Source organism: Apodemus sylvaticus, chromosome 6 (genome assembly GCF_947179515.1).
Source record: "Apodemus sylvaticus chromosome 6, mApoSyl1.1, whole genome shotgun sequence".
NCBI lineage: Eukaryota > Metazoa > Chordata > Mammalia > Rodentia > Muridae > Apodemus > Apodemus sylvaticus.
In genome coordinates this window covers 124532926-124550474 of record NC_067477.1, presented here as the reverse complement: position 1 = coordinate 124550474, position 17549 = coordinate 124532926, and the positions used below count along the sequence as shown (strand labels likewise).

Sequence of the window (17549 nt, the reverse complement as noted above, 5' to 3'; positions counted from 1 at the left end):
GTTTGGTTTGGTTTGGTTTGGTTTGGTTTGGTTTTTGCTAGGGATTGAATTAAGGGCCTTAATTTTTGTGACATTCTTAGGTTTATTATGTGTGCGATCATAATAAAAAACATTCTTAGCTTAAGGATTGTACTAGGCCTACTAGGTGACTTTAGCCTCAAGGCCATAATTTACTAACTTCTGGTGAAGCAAAGAAAGAAAAATGAATAGTATTCCAATAGTGTTTTTATTCATTGTTACAAGCTGTAGAGTAGAAAGGCATTTGAATAATTAAACATTCCAAGTGTTTGTAAGCTCTATTGTAGAATTACCATTTTTGATAGCAGTTGCATTACCATGCATGGGTTTGTTTGGTGTCACAGAGGTCCAGTGCTGTGTGTGGTAATGAGTAGCAATGGTGAGCAGTGCTACAGCGGCGGTACTGATGGACTCATCCAGAGCTGGAGCACCACCAATCCCAATGTCGACCCCTATGATTCTTATGGTACGTGCTTGGCTCTCCAGAGTTCCAAAACGATGTTTCTCTGTTAAGGGTAAAATTATGTATTTTAAAGATTAGTAAAGAGACGGATGTCTTTATTTCATTCAGAAGGACTCCTGTAAATGCAGGAATCGGGTGTGGAATGCGAAAAGTAAGTTCATCTCTGCAGTCTTACTGGACTGAAAGACTGGTTTTGTTGATGTTTGCTTTCTTCATGTTAGACATCTGCCTAGTACTTGAAACACTATAACTCATATGTAATCATATTTCATTATTGTTTTCGACAAGCAGCACTGAAGGTAAATGAATACTGGCATTATTCTCTTGGTCAGTTGTTAGAGGAAAATAGAAGAAGCTAATTAGTTTTAAAGTCCATGCCTTCAAAAATATTTACTATAAAGGGTCTCCAAGGTTAAGGAATGACCTTTTGGCTAGGTTTGAAAGTGTAGGCCTGAAATCCCTGAACTTGACAGGGAGAGGCAGGAGAAGTGCTATGAGTATAGATTAGCCTAGTTTATTTAATGAGTTCTAGGCCAGGCTGAGTTCTAGCTGTTCCACCCTCAACACATACCTGTGTGGACATGGGGAGGCATGGATTTGCATGGGCCCTTTGGTTTTAAGAGCAGTGTTACCATGCCATGAATCCATGCTATTTTCTCTCCAGATATAACCATAAATTCTCTTGCAAAACTCTTGAGAAATTGGCTGGTTTAGTTTTTTTTAAAGATTTATTTATTGAATTTATGTATCTGAATATACTATTACTCTCTACAGACACACCAGAAACGGGCATTGGATCCCACTGATGGTTGTGAGCCACCATGTAGTTGCTGGGAATTGAACTCAGGACCTCTGGAAGAGCAGTACTCTTAACCGCTGAGCCATCTCTCCAGCCTGGCTGCTTTAGTTTTAATACAGATTTTTAACAAGTCATCTTTGTCATTAAAAGTATTTTAATTGTACTACCAGTTTTATTACCAAAGAGAAGTAAACATAAAATCAGCAAACAAAATTCCCTCCTTACATTTATTTAAGAGGCATTACAGTAGAGCTTTCTTTACAAGCAAAATTATGCTTCTTAATTCTAATTTAGAATTGTCAAACTGAACATGACACTTCTGGAGGACCCTGCTATACCTCTCCTGGGCATATACCCAGAGGATTCCCTGGCATGCAATAAGGACACATGCTCCACTATGTTCATAGCAGCCTTATTTATAATTGCCAGAAGCTGGAAAGAACCCAGATATCCCTGAATGGAGGAATGGATACAGAAAATGTGGTATATATACACAATGGAGTACTATTCAGCAATTAAAAACAATGAATTCATGAATTTTTTAGGCAAATGGTTGGAACTGGAAAATATCATCCTAAGCGAGGTAGCATAATCACAAAAGAATATACATGGAATGCAATCACTGATAAGTAGATATTAATTAGCCCTGAAACTCTGAATACTGAAGATACAATTAGCATATCAAAGGATTCCCATGAAGAAGGAAGAAGAGGGCCCTAATCCTGGAAAGGCTTGATCCAGCATTGTAGGGGAGTACCAGGACAGAGAAAAGGGAGGGGGAAAGATAGGAGAATGGAGGGAGAGAAGAGGACTTATGGGACATATGGGGAGGGGGGAACTGGGAAAGGGGAAAGCTTTTGGAATGTAAACAAAGAATATAGAAAATAAAAATATAAAAAAAAGAATTGTCAAACTGTATTTGTATACTTTCAGAATTGCAATTATGACATCTCAGAAGATAAAAGTAGGAAGATTGTATTATGCAGTTTTATGTTTTACATTGAACATAAATGTCTTTACAGTTTTTCTTCCTGGTTTTATGCTTTCTTGATTTTAACACAGATCCTTCAGTTCTAAGAGGCCCTCTGCTGGGCCACACGGACGCAGTGTGGGGGCTGGCCTACAGTGCGGCACACCAGCGCTTGTTGTCCTGTTCAGCAGACGGCACTCTGCGCTTATGGAATACAACGGAGGTTGCTCCAGCACTGAGTGTGTTTAATGATAACCAAGGTACGCTCCTTCAAAATGAAAATCTCCAGATCTGAACATCCTACTCTAAAAAAGCAAACAAAGAAATGATTCTGTGAACTCTTGATTGTATAAATTTCTAAGGTTTGTTTGTTTGATTTTTAAGGAGCAACTGTATTTTTATTTGAAATTTCAATGAATATATATTTCCTAAGAACATACCATTTGATGAGAAAATAGGGTTTGAATTTTTAAAACTGAGATATAACTTATTTTCAGTGAAAATACTGAAAGGATTTGTTCTGATGCATCTGGTGAACAGCGTCCTTTAGCTGACAGAGCTCTGGAACTGGACCTTTTGGTAGATTGTTCCAGTATGGGTCTTTTAGTCTTAGTGCTGGGTTTCATGCCACCTCATTTGGTTCACTACTGGTTGCTGCTGTCTACTATTGTCTAGTTCTGGATCTTCTGCTACAGATTTTGTTTTGAAATACTACCTTGCTTTAGTAAGGTGTTGAACCAAATGAAACAGATTACTTCATTTTTCTGTTTATTCTATTGTTGGCTATCTTGTGGCAGTGCCTTATTGCATATCCCTGGTTTACCTTGAATTTATTTTGTAGTCTAGACTGACCTCAGGTTCATAATCCTTGGCCCTCAACTTCCCAAGTGCTTGGATTTAAGGCATATATTACCACACTGACTTTATCACTCTGTTTTTGGTATGAATGAGTTCCAGGTTGAGTCCTTGAGAATACATTTTTTACATTTGTGTGGTGATTTGCATGCTAGACAAATATTTTAGTATTATATTACACTCCTAGCCACAGAATGAATACCTTTATTCTTCAGCAAAGGAGATGTATATATATATATATCTCGAGCTGTTAGGACTTGCCTTTAGACTTTGAATACTTAACTGTATGCTAGGCAAGTATGGTACTCCTGAGCTGCGCCTTGTTGTTCTTTTTCTTTTTTTCAAGATGGGTTTTTAAAATACAGATGTCCTACTGTGTGCCTTGCCTGCCTGAAGTGGAAATGGAAGCTATGTTTTTATTTCTTTATAAGTAAGTTTTCATTCTATGAGTGTGGTAGCACAATAATGTGTAGAAAACATTTTACAGGTAAGGATAATAACTAGAGTAAGGCTACAAGTTAGAAAGAAACACTCTTTACTGAAAGGCTATAAAATAACTTTTGTTTTAATGTTAAGCTTTATTTACTGAAGTTGGCCATACTTTGGTTTGTTTTGCTACATTTTGAGCATTCTGTCAAGTAGACTTTAAGCGGTCATTCTCTTTGATTATTTCTGAAACTTAGAACTGGGAATCCCTGCTTCTGTGGATCTGGTGAGCAGTGACCCGAGCCATATGGTAGCGTCGTTCAGCAAGGGATATACAAGCATCTTCAACATGGAAACACAGCAGCGGATTCTCACATTAGAATCCAATGTCGATTCAAGTATGTACACCAGTTTTCAAAAGTCTCTGTATTAGTTTTTAAAGTTAATTTAAAGTATGCCTGCCATAGTCACTATAAAGAATGCTTGAGTTATAAAGTATTGTAGCGGCCAAGCCTAAGAACACATTTACTTTAAAACAGTTGCTGTTGTTTTTTAACTTCAGTACAATCTAAACAACCACACAACAGAAAAACCTCACATGAAGAACTTGCTCCATATGGCCAGTGACATTTTCTGTTGTATATGGAAATTACAGATAGGGTATTAGTAATTAATCTCTTTGAAAATTCTTAAAAAGTACACAATTGTCAGTATGCTACTTAAAAATTCAAAATCTGATGAATTTTTTCTATGATGTTGCAAAGAAGGAACAAGGAGCGATGGTATCTATATTTTGATCACAACAATATGAAGAGAGCCCCGTGTGTAGAAGGAACTGAGGTTTAACTTTCAAGATTACTTGTGTTCAAACGATGACAGAGCTTTTTTGGTCGGTGTATTTTGTTTTGAGACAGGGTCCCACTGTGAATGGCTGGCTTCCCGGAACTCTCTCTGTAGATGAGCCGGGCTGCTCTTGAACTCACAGAAATCCTCCTGCCTGGGCGCTACCATTCGCAGCTATTAGAACTTTATTAAGTAGCAAACCTGGAGACTTGATGTCATCAGTGTCTCTAGACCAAGTGTAAGAAGGTAGCTGGCCACATAATTGGAGGGTGATTGACTGCAGCCAGACTGAAGTTGAATTATTTATTTTTTTCTGCCTTTGTACAAAAGAAAAATTACTTTGACTAATATGTATTGATTTTCAATTTTTCCTTTTTAGCAACCAGTTCTTCCTGCCAAATAAACAGAGTTATCAGTCATCCCACCCTCCCAATCAGCATCACCGCTCATGAAGACAGGCACATCAAATTCTACGATAACAATACAGGTAAGAACTTACTGAGACTGAGTCGTCGTGCTGAAGCAAAACTCACAGCAACAAGAACTAAAGCAGCAGTAAGCACCTACTAAAAGTAAGCTAATTGTGGGTGTCTGATGGTAGCTTCATAGTCACGGAGTAGTCACTGAAACACTCTGCAGGCCGTTTCTGTTCAATTCATTCATATCTCTTAAGACTATATAATACAGTATAGGATGGCTTTTAGTTTGTTTAATAGTAAGCAGAGAACATATTCTAAAGCCATAGACCGAAGCACTAATAGGAGTGGTCTGTAACAGTCCACAAGTAGTGAGCGTTAACAGAAACATGTGGAGGCAGAGGCTGCAGATTGGTTTTACTTTAAATTGTTCAGTTATCAAACAGCTGTGTTCTGTTGTTTACTACTAAATAGCTTGACTTAGTGTTGTATGTGAAAGCCTGTAGTCATTTGTTCTGTGTGTTTTTCCATACTCTGGTCTTTTCTGTGTTATACTAAAATTTGAGTTGTAACTGAGCTGGGGCATGGGGCCTTCCCCGTGTTCTGTGGCCATGTGGAAGCGCACAAAGAGCTGCAGTCGGGAGGACGTGAGTGCACAGCCATGTTTCTGAAGGGGGAAGAATCTCGTGTGCGCGGCCACATTTCTTAGGCTGTCTGCCTTTTTAATATAGTCACTGTGGTTGTGTTTAGTGGCTAGCAATTTAATCTTCATATTCTTTTCTGTGTTATTTTGCCAAAACTCTGGCCATGTTTTCTCTCTTCTTTTGTCCCTTTGAATTTGAACTTTCTGTCCTCAGACACTCATGTAGTTTGTAACTAAAGGGTGCACAAGAAGATTAGTAATTTCTAACTCATAATTAGTGAGCATGTAAAACTCACTGAATTTGTTGTGGCTTAAAAGATAGTCTCATCTGAAATTTAACCTGTTTTCATTTCTTGTTATTATCATGACCAATGGCAAGAAAGGGAGATGTGCTGTTTGAACTGTGGAAAAGGTTCATGTAAGAAGTCCGCAGACAGGGATGAGTGGGGAGATCAGGGTAGCGTGGCAGTCAGCATATGACTAAATTGAAAGATGTCATCATCAAAGAGTGACAATCTCTCTTTCCAAAGGCAAGCTGATCCACTCAATGGTGGCCCACCTGGAAGCTGTTACAAGTTTGGCAGTTGATCCAAATGGCCTGTACTTGATGTCTGGCAGTAAGTGCATGGGCTGTGGATTATGTGTTTGTCCTTGCCATCTTCCTGTTGAGATAAGTGTTCCTTTCACCCTCCTTTCTTTTGCAATAGGTCATGACTGTTCAATACGCTTGTGGAATTTAGAAAGTAAGACGTGTATCCAGGAGTTCACAGCTCATCGGAAAAAATTTGAAGAATCAATCCACGATGTAGCATTCCACCCTTCCAAATGCTATATAGCCAGTGCTGGAGCCGACGCCCTGGCCAAGGTCTTCGTATGATGTGGCACATCAGCTTCACTTCATAGCTCTTTATCAGAGTCAACTGCACAACAGAGATATGGAAGACCAGGGCAAGAACCAGCTCGCCTGCCCTTTTGTTCTGCTGAGGGAGCACAGAGAACTCTGTTAAAAGTATAGTTTTGCAATTCGCATACTGTTTTCTAAAATTAAGGTTTGTTCGGGTTGCTGCAAGCTCAGCCGAACCTGTGAGCCTGAAATTTTGAGATTTCCCCCCAAAGAGGCACTTTTATTTCTGAAGTTGTTCTCATTCGCTAGGCAGGCCTGAGCGGAACAGGTTTAGCTTCTCCCTTTTGAGTAACAGGGCATGCTGTCATGGGTAATTAGAGTTGAATGCCGAGGATGGGGAGAGTGGAAACCTAACAGTACTTCACCCTAAGCTGTCTGCTAACCATGCTAGGCAGCCAGCTGTATCTCCTCCACTACGCCAGTCAGTGTTCACGTGAGTTCCTCCCTCAGCTGCCCCTCAGCCGTTCTCATAAAGCACATGGCAAAGCATTTCACCTGTCAGGAGGAAAAGATGCAATAATATGTTAAGTATATTACTATTCAGAAATGCTAAATAAATTAATTTGCAAGCAGATTTCTATATCGTATTACAATTTTGAAAGTAGATGTGGAGCCATTCTAAAGTTTAGCTGTGAAGCACATACAGTCAAGAATGGTTAATAGAGTCTGCTTTTACTAAAGGTTTTTAACTCATCCAGGTTTGAGATCCTGTTTATTTTTAAGGGCAAACAGGGCATATTTCTATAATTTGTCTAAAAATTCACCTCATTAATGTGGCATTTATAGTACTAGAGTGATCATTTCATATTGATAAACTTACTTCCTGGCAACTCTGAAAAAGGAGAAAACTATTTGTTAACATCCATTTCCCAACACCCATATAACTGGTTCAAGTGATTCTTGCTGTTTCTTCCCTGCCTTTCACAGTCATGTTGTCCTGATGCTTACCATGAACAGTTTATAATTAGTATGTCATGTGGTCCAAAGCATGTGGTCACCTCAGGCAACTGCTTTTGCAGCCGTGCCTAATAAAGCACTGCACCCCAGAAGGTCCTCTACTAGTGTCTCGAGAAAACTCTGTACAGAGATCTAGATGGAGACATTAGTGCCTGCGATGTCTCCCTTCTTCCCATTATTTAATTGGAACACACATTTTAATGAGCAGTTGATCAATACTGTATGTAGAGAAAACCATGTCCTAAAGTGCTAGCTCTCGCACTTATCTACGTGGTCAGCTTTTGGGGTCTCAGAAGCCTGCTGGTGTACCTAGGGCAGTCTTCACACCCTTCACACCCTCTCTGCTTCTGTCCTAAATGACAGAGATCAGTACAAATATTAAATTCAAATCAGTCTCCACCTTTTTACCAAATGTGTACATCATAGGCTCTCTGTCTTAAAAATATTATACCCATAGATATTATGACCTATTAAATAATTCTATTGCTATAGCTGTAGCTTTTCTGGTGATCTGTTCTTTGAAGTAGTATTCTCATGGTGATGTGGCTAATAATTGACTTCTTAAAAATTTCTGCTCATCTGTCTTTAGAATTCTCCAGTGCAGGCAAACTTTTATTACAACATTAAAACTCATGTTGAATTTCCCTGATTATTATATAGACAGACATGCACATTTAACACAACTAGAGTTTATCTTTGTGCTTTGGTTAACAAGCGGGCTTAAGAGATTGATTGGCATATGCAAGTAAATTGAGTTACACATAACTACCAAGTAAATGCCCACATTTTCCTGTGGAGTTTTATGTTGTATAAAATGAACAGAAGGATGTGTTAACTTAAGGTTTGTAGAATCTTAGATTCCAGTCAGAAGTGGCATGTTCCTGGTGCCTGAGCACAGATACTGCTTCAGTTGCTTCCCAGTGTGTGTCTCCTCCTGTCACCGACACTCCAGAACCCAGGAGAGTCTGCCCTGTTCATGCTGTGCCTCGTGACTGAAGTGCTCCTGTTAATGGGTGGGAACAATCCTAAGATAGGCAAAATGTAATACAAATGACAGAACTGTTGAAAGGCTTTTAGGAAGTGTGCACAATGTGCCATTGAAGACTGCACATAAAAAGAGATTTCTTCTAAGCTAGCCCTGCTTGCTGTCATCCTCAAAATGAGCCAAAGCTGTCTTCCAGCTGGATGGTAGCAAGCGTATGTGTTTGACTTTCCCCATCCTATTGAGAATGGACAAGATGAACAGTTTTGAGATTCAAAACGCTTGAAATACTTCCATGATTATTTACTAGATTGTGAATGTTCTGAGTGAGCTGTTCTGGAATAATCTGAAACTCAGCGGTAGGCCAGGTCCCTGCCTTATTTCAGTCTCTCCGGGAGCTCACAGTCCTCCAAATGCAGCTGTCCCTCGGAGCCCATTCGTTACTCAAACCGTAGACAAACAAGTGATGCAATGACCTTCAGTATTTTTCTATTGAACAAAGTTATCAATTTTTGCCATTAAACAGATAATTAGTTATGCAAAGTATTTAGCTTTTGTAATCATTTAGTTGTAACTAAAAGGGGGAAATTGAACTGTATCACTGATAATGAACTTTGTGAAAAATTATTTATCTGACTTCCATTCCTTCAGTATTCTTGCTATAAATTTCTTTTGGAGATAATGATTCTTTATTTGAAAAATGTCTAAAATGTATGTATATTTTATAAATATATATTATATATATTATAGGGATATATATAATATATAGACTATATCTATCTATCTATCTAAACCATGGGTGCATTTTACTGTTTTGTCTTCACTTTGGGAAGTAGTACACTCATAAGTTGATGAGTCTGACGAATGTTGTGCTGTTGGCTTTTACAGTATAATATATAGTTCCAAGTGTTTAAATACTGTATATACTATATTCACTATAGGCTAGCATGCTTGTTTTGAAGACTGTCATTCTAGTTTATTAAAATCTGAATGTAAGAAAACCTGGCTATTCAAATGTGAATTGAAAAAATTCCATTCTCAGAACTGAACTATTTCCATTGAACATTTCAAGCTTTTTGACAAAATGTCATCGAGAAGGCAATAGCTAGAAAGTGAGAGGTGCCTTTAAAAAAAAACCTACAAATGCAGCCTTACAGTGAGGGTGAAGATTGAGTCTATGTCGGGTGGGAGGGGGAAGAAGAGAGTGAGAGAGATAATGTGCATGCGTGCGTGTGCGTGTGTATGAAGATCCTGATTTGTGATTGTCAGAGTTGTATAATGTACCTGTTCACCTTCCAGGACTTGAGGGGGCATTTCCGCATAGGCGTGCGTGCTCCTCAGAGCACTGTATATGCTTTCCAAGAGTTTTGAATGTGAACTCCTAGAAAATTCAGTAAAGAATAAATAGCTGTTTTTTTTTTTTTTTTAATTAAAATCAGTTTCAGGTAACAAATTATTGGCTCCCAAGAAATACGGGATTCTTGTGATGTTGTAATTTTGTGCTTCACGTGCTTTCCTATTCACAAGGGTGTGGCATAAAGTCCTTAGATGATGAGGATTGAACCAGGAAACGTGCTTTTCGATGAAACACTTGAACTAACTGAACTCCACCTAACAGTAGTCTTGCAGAATTGAAATGGCCTCTCTCATATCTACCTCACTGTCATTGCCGCCATTCTAAGTAGAACAGCCCTGCCTGGCATTCAAGATGATGGTGGATGCAACTTAAACATCTGTTGGTGCTCTCCTCAGGCTTGGTCATTTCCGCTTACGTCACAAGCAGCCTGTAACACGTAGGGTTAGTTTTAGGTTTTTTGTTTTGTTTTTTGTTTTTTTGCTTGTTTATGTATTTGCTTTGTTTTCCTAAGGATGGCTTTAAATACCATCAGTGTTCCTTTTTGGAGGGAGTTGGTCCCCAGTTGTTATATCTATGTGATATTTTTAACCAAGAATCAAATTGTTACTGAATTTACCTGAAACTCCAGGCATAGTGGCACACTCTTACATAATCCTACTACTTGAGAGATGAAGGCAAGAGAATCACAAGTTCAAGGTCACCCTCAGCTGTATAGGGAGTTCAAGGCCAGCCTGGGCTACATACATGAGCCCTTGTCTCAGTACAACAAACAACAAAACGTTTGCCTGGAAAGAAGAGTAGAATTTCATTTGGCTCCCTATATTCTTTGAAAGTATTTTAATATTCGCTTTACTGACTTAGAAAATGCCTCTGTAAGGATGTTACTACTTTGTTTATATTGCAATACTTAGAATGTTTGACACTGGGATACTGTTGGCATAAAAGTAGTATCTGATGGAGCATGTGTGTGTGTATGTAAGAGAGAGAGAGAGAGTGTGTGCGAGCGCAAAATGTATTATTTCTTAAAGTCCATTTCAGTGGAAGGTCAGAAAATGGGAATATCTCTGTTTAGCAGGTAAACAGTTTGAATCAGTTTTGCATTTGCCTCTGAAAGCTTTGTAATTGTCCATATCAGGCATGCAGTTAGGTCTCCTTGTCCATGGAAGAGACTCCACATTGACCAAGTATTTAACAGAGCCTTTACATCAGTTTCATTGTTTCGTGTTTAATTTTGAAAAGGTTAGGTTAGACCAAAGGAGATCCTTCGATCCCACTCTTCATTCTAACAGTGTTTCTGAAGTGGTGCTGAGGATTTTTTTTCTGGATTTTTCTGGATCTTGGCTAGTCAAGCTTTAGATTTCATTTACTTGGGACCACATGCTCATCATCCCTCTGGTGCAAATTAGGAAGTTCATGTTAATTTAGATTAACTTTAATGTCTGCCTGGGTTTTTACCAGGCTGTGAACCAGTGAGTGCCTTGTTAGTATGGAATGATTTTACCTGTTGTGCGTCAGGTCTCTCTGAGAGGGTCTCAGAGGCTGCGCTCTGAGTTGACTGGCAAGCTGCCGAGATTTCACAATGCAGCATTCAGAAGTCCTTGGTCTGCCATGTCCGCTCTCCCTGCTTTCTCTTCATTGTTTGGCTGGTGTTGGCCCCTTGTGAGAAAACAAACAGAGCCCCCTCCACCCTTTTTTTTTATTCCCACTTAAGGAGTGTTCCCCATTCCCACCCCAGCTATACGATCCAATGCCTGTTTTAGGAAGAACCACTTCTTTGTAATACGAAAATCTACCACTTACTTTATGTCTTCTCAATATCAGTTTACTGGAGTGGGTCTCAGGGTATCATCAGTGCAGATTCCTAAATAACCCTTTTCTCTTCAATCCAAACCCCAGCTGATGAGCCCTGGGCCAGATTGTTTGATATTCAGGTATATTAAACTTTAGTTATAATATCAATTAATGTAAATCCAAATTCGTATTTGTGTGGTGCAAGAAGTTTCTTTTGTAAATTCAGGGTATGGATAAGCTAATAATGATAACTGGTTTTGGTGGCTCTAAGTGTATTATTTGTTTTTAAATAAAGTGTACAAATATAGTTAATATGTGCTCCTAGGTGTGTCGTGAATTGGACTGTGTGACCTTTGGAATCTAGCCATAACTTTGCAGTGAAATCGGTTAAAATACATGACTATGTGAGGATTTTGTTAGAGGACTCATAGAAGGATGCAGAGAAACTGGAGAGTACTTGGCAAAATGGGTGCATGTGCAGAGTAACAGCGTTCTCAGGTCCACACTGTGAGAAGGGTGGGAAAGCTATCGCTGAACACCTCAGACCTGCGGGGCCAGGGAAATTCACGTAGCCCATGAGGTTAGTGCACTACTACTTCCAGGGACGCGTGACATGTATCTTACCTAGGAGTTCATATTTTAAAGTATAGAGGTAATTGTTTTAAATTGTAGACACATGTAAATTTAATGTTCTCCCCCCTTTGTTGGGCTACTACCAACCAAGAGTCATTTATATCCTCTGACCCACAAGTCCATATTCCATTTCCTGTCCAGGACTCAAATGTCTTTGTTACAATCTGAATTCACATTGCAATATAGAATCTAAAACACTAGCACCATTGAGTCTATTTGTTATATATTGGCATGGTAATGAGGAATATATCTCTGGTGTGTACATATCTATTCAGTACTGTCAGAAATTCCAATTTGTTGTTTTAAATAGGAACATGGTTTGCTGGAATCATTTTGGAATAATCTACCTTGGAAGGTCAAGGGTAATGGGGGAATTGCTGACCAACCTGGAGTCAGTCTAGGGTCAGAGTAACAGTAGGACCTGTACTGGGTTTCCTAAAATCACTGAGGTTTTGAGAGATCCCAGCCCTGTCCTGACCTAAAGTATTCTCAGAGACACCTGGGAGTCTGGTGTTCCCTTTAATGCCAATGCTGTAACCATGAAGCATGCCTTTCTGCTTGTAAACACCTCAGTGTCCATGTGCTAGGACACTCAGCTTGGTAAAGCAACACTGCACAAGGCTCTGAAAATTTTGAATCCTTATTTTCTTGGGACAGTTTTTTTTGGGGGGCGGGGAGTATTTTTCATATGTGTTCTCAGTGCTAGGCTTTAAACTCAAACCATTGTTACATGTGTACTAGTCCAGCTCTGTCGCTGAGCTCTATCTTTAAGACTTCAGAACTGTAACTCCACTAAAAGGAGGACAATGTAGAAGCCCACAAGGTCCTAAGGCTTCCAGTGCCCTCCATTGATTCTAGATTAATTAATGGTCATGGTAGCTGTAGATGGGCCTGAATAAAGATCTGCTGATGTTAGTGAGAACAGCGTGCAGTATCCTCATAGGAAAGGCCTGTTTCTTTCCTGTTTCAGATAGTTCTTTTCCTCAGTCGACTTTAGTCATTCAGCTTCCATAGAGTGGTCCAGATGCTCACTCCAGCTTCTCTTAGCCCAGTGATGGGACGAGCTCACAGCAAGATGTCTGCTCCACGGTGCTCAGAGTGCTCTCCATGTGCCATAGTGTTTATGTTCCAGGTTCCCAATCTCAAATCAAATACTTAAGAAAATTGGCAGCTAGATATTTACATAGCAGCAGCATCAAATGAAGGATTCTGTTAGCCCCACCACCCCCAAGTGAGAAAGTTCCCAGAGAGCAGACTTGTGTGCCACTGGTGACTTAGAGGAAGGCAGTTTGTACCTTTGCAGGCAGTGTGTGGACTCCTAACACTGCCATCTTCCTCCTTCCTGTCTGAGTGTGACCAGGCGAGTCACTTTTCTCATAAACTTGACGGAGTGCTAATGCAACTTCAACAGCAGCTTGTTTGCAGAGTAACTTGGATGATAACAGGAAGAAAAGAACTGCCTCACTAAGAAAAACTGCCAGGCCTATGACCTGGGCATTGTGCCTTCTAATACTTCTTAAAGGGCTGAAAGATGATGTCTTCATCTCAAAAAAATCAAAGGCTCTGATTTTGTCTTAATATTGGTTCTGTTTAGGTTTGTTTGTTTGTTTGTTTTTAAATTACACCAAGTGTTCTAAAACCTTCTGGCTAGTTAAATACCAGCCGTGTGGGTACTGGGAATCAAACCCAGGTCCCATGGAAGAGCAGCTAGTCCTCTTAACACCGAGTCGTCCTCCAAGTGTGGTCTCTTCCAGTTACACTTGTGCATATTTATGAAGTACAATGTGGTGTTAACAACTCAGGGTAATTACACACCTGTCACCTTAAATTTAATTCTATATGGTGAATACTTCCCAAGTCCTCTTTGAGATACATTGTTGTTAATTCACCCTGCCATTCTTTAGAAACACCAGAGTTTCTCACCACTGTCAGTGTCTCATAACAACTATGAGGTCTTCGATTGAGGTACTTACATGGGGACATTTCTTTTTTGCATCCATAGGTGTGATAGTACAGTGTGTGTATTTATACCTCCCAGGTCTTCTGACATGGCCTTCAGCCTTTCATGCAGTTGCAGATGGCAGGATTTCATGCCTTTTTAGTGACTGGATACCATCCCATTGTGTTGGCAAGGACGTAGAGAAAAAAAAGACGTGAATGGAATTCAGTACTATTAGTGGGATTACTGTACAGCCCTTGTGCATTAATTAAAACAAAAAGCAAAACCAAGTTCCAGCAATCCTACTGGGTAAACAGCTAAAGGAAATGAAATCTGTGCTGAAGAGGCAGCCATGTTCCAGTGGTGAGCATGTTAAACAGCCATGAGCTCTTTTATTTCTGTACACTGCTTAGGAATACATACCTGATTACAGGTATTTAGTTTTATATTTTAATTTGATTATGGTCCCAAGCAGTGTTGAGCTTTCAGTATGTAGTTTATAAACACTTTTGTCTCTGCTGATGAGCACATTGCATTTTTATTTTGTGTATCTTAGAATTTACTTCGAAAGTACAAAAGTTGACAAAAAAAAATTGGTGGTAAAGTTTATGCATCGTCTGTAGAAAGCATTCAGAACTTTCTGCAGCACTGTAAGTACCCATCGTGACAGTATTTAGTACAATGTTTTGGTTCTCTTCTGACCTCGGCTTACATTTTGTATGTTATAAGCTGCTCATTTATCACCTAACAAGATAAAACCAAGCATTTGCTTCTGTCTCTAAGCTCCCAAGAGCATGGGACACACTTGTTTTTCCTGTATTTGCACTTTGCTTAGTGATGCATTATCATCTAGAAAGGATTCAGATATTTGTTAACTGGATAAGTACAGAACCTATTTCAAAATTCCAAATCTGTATCAATCATCAAAACTCTTTAGGGCTAGAGAGAAAGTTCAGAAGAGCACTTACCACTCCCGCAGAGGACAATAGTGTAATTCTCAGCACCCATGTCACCCACTCAGAATCACCTGTCCAGCTCAAGGACAGTCTGATGCCTCTGGCCACATAAAGGCCCACACACATAATTTCAAAACAAAGGGTGGGAGATAGGGTAGCTGGGAAAACAGCTAATCCTGTAAGGTGCTTACCTTGGAAGCCTGGGGACCTGAATTCCATCCCCAGACCCACATATTAAATGTTAGGATGCAGTTCTCAGAGGCAGAGACAGGTTGATGGGGGTAGGGAAGCTTGCTGGCAACCATTCTATAAAACTTGGCAAGCTCTAGCCCAGTGAGAAACCCTGTTCCGAGATAGCTGTTAAGGAGCAGCAGCTGGGGTTGGCCTCCACTGTATGGGCATACCCTGCCAGTCATGTGACAATGTTCAAATGTATTTAAGTATGAGGGTATGACCCTAAGATTCAGGTCTGTGCCCTGACTTGGGAAGAATTTGGATCTTAACTCCCAAGTAGCCACAGACTACTCAAGGCAGCTCCCTCTCTATACCTTCTTTCTCATCTTGTCCATCTTGGGCTAAACCATGCCTATGGGAGAGGAGTTGTCTGTAACCCTGTTGAGGACATCCCTTCATTCCATATGCCCCTGTAGTTGAGTGCCTGCCGTGTGCCATTCTGGGAGTCTGACAGTGAGCAGGCAAAGTCTGACACACCATACATCCTTCCAGAGGCTCAAATGATGAGTAAAATAAGTGGAATATGGGGCTGGAGAGATGGCTCAGAGGTTGAGAGCACTGACTGTTCTTCCAGAGGTCCTGATTTCAAATCCCAGCAACCACATGGTGGCTCATAACCATCTGTAATGAGATCTGGCGCCCTCTTCTGGCATTCAGGCATATATCCAGGCAGAACCCCATACATAAAGAACAGGAATTCAAGGCCCATACCTAAACATCATTAAATCAATATACAGCAAACCAGTAGCCAGCATCAAACTAAATGGAGAGAAACTTGAAGCAATCCCACTAAAATCAGGGACTAGACAGGGCTGCCCCCTTTCTCCTTATCTTTTCAATATTGTACTTGAGGTATTAGCTCGAGCAATTAGACAACATAAAGAGGTCAAAGGGATACAAATTGGAAAGGAAGAAGTCAAACTATCATTATTTGCAGATGACATGATAGTCTACCTAAGTGACCCAAAAAACTCCACTAGAGAACTCCTACAGCCAATAAACAACTTCAGCAAAGTAGCAGGTTATAAAATCAACTCAAGCAAATCAGTAGCCTTCCTATACTCAAAGGATAAGCAGGCTGAGAAAGAAATTAGGGAAATGACCCCCTTCACAATTACCACAAACAGTATAAAGTACCTTGGGGTGACTCTTACCAAACATGTGAAAGATCTGTATGACAAGAACTTCAAGACTCAGAAGAAGGAAATGGAAGAAGACCTCAAAAAATGGGAAAACCTCCTATGCTCATGGATCGGTAGAATCAATATAGTTAAAATGGCCATTTTGCCAAAAGCAATATACAGATTCAATGCAATACCCATCAAAATCCCAACTCAATTTTTCACAGAGTTAGAAAGAGCAATTCTCAAATTCATCTGGAATAACAAAAAACCCAGGATAGCTAGAACTATTCTCAGCAACAAAAGAAATTCTGGGGGAATCAGTATCCCTGACCTCAAGCAATACTACAGAGCAATAGTGTTAAAAACTACATGGTATTGGTACAGTGACCAGCAGGCAGATCAATGGAACAGGATTGAAGATCCAGAAATGAACCCACACACCTATGGCCACTTGATCCTCGACAAAGGGGCTGAAAACATCCAATGGATAAATAAATCTTTAAAAAAAAATACATGGGCTATTACAGGTAAGTGCTGGGGGAAAGGAAGTCACACTTAATATATCTCTGACGTGACACAGATAGTCCACAACACTATCAACACAAACTACTAAATGGATATTCATTTAAAGATGTCCTCTTCCTCTATGCTCCCTCACCACTGCCTTCCTGATAGGGCTCTAGCAGTTCATCCAAATGTGTGTGCATCGGCGCATGCACTGACTTGGCCTCTGTTTCTCTGCACTTTCCCTTTTCTAATTTCTTGTAGTAATGAGCAGTTTAAATGATAAGAACAGATACTACTCTTGATCTTAGCCAAAAGGCCGAGAAGTGATATAATGAGCATTTTAAAGTCTGTACATACATGGATCACTTCTAAATTTCTTTTTGTTGTTGTTTGCTTATTTAATTTCTTTGCTTTTTAAAGAAGGCAGGTTCTCAATGGTAGCAGTGACTGTCCTGGAACTCACTGTGTAGACCCCCAGGCTAACCTCGAATTCACAGAGCACCCTCCTGCCTCTGTTGCCCAAATGCTGTGATTAAAGATGTGAGGACATCTTTAAATGAATATCCATTTAGTAGTTTGTGTTAATTAGGTGTGTTCTACTATGCCCAACTCTAACTCTCTTAACATGCATGTGCAGCTTTTTATAAGTAAAATTAAAAGATCTTTTGGTAAGTCAGTGTGCTTTGAGTAAATGAAATCAAGCATTTTATGCATCTCACCTTTTTTTGTTCA

The 17549-nt window shown here is 39.8% G+C and overlaps 1 protein-coding gene and 1 pseudogene across 2 annotated transcripts in view; one reads left to right on the top strand and one right to left on the bottom strand.

Annotated features, from left to right (window-relative positions):
• The window catches only part of Strn (striatin), a 94126-nt gene extending 82390 nt beyond the window's left edge, over positions 1-11736 (top strand). For both annotated transcript variants that reach the window (XM_052186390.1, XM_052186391.1), the window contains 6 exons: positions 363-484; positions 2343-2510; positions 3789-3929; positions 4754-4861; positions 5964-6050; positions 6141-11736. In XM_052186390.1, coding sequence (XP_052042350.1) covers positions 363-484; positions 2343-2510; positions 3789-3929; positions 4754-4861; positions 5964-6050; positions 6141-6310 — 796 coding nt within the window. In that variant the 3' untranslated portion in view covers positions 6311-11736. The remainder of the gene's footprint in view (positions 1-362; positions 485-2342; positions 2511-3788; positions 3930-4753; positions 4862-5963; positions 6051-6140) is intronic.
• A 5313-nt stretch (positions 11737-17049) lies between these two features.
• On the bottom strand, positions 17050-17145 carry LOC127688232 (uncharacterized; annotated as a pseudogene).
• Positions 17146-17549: the final 404 nt, after the last annotated feature.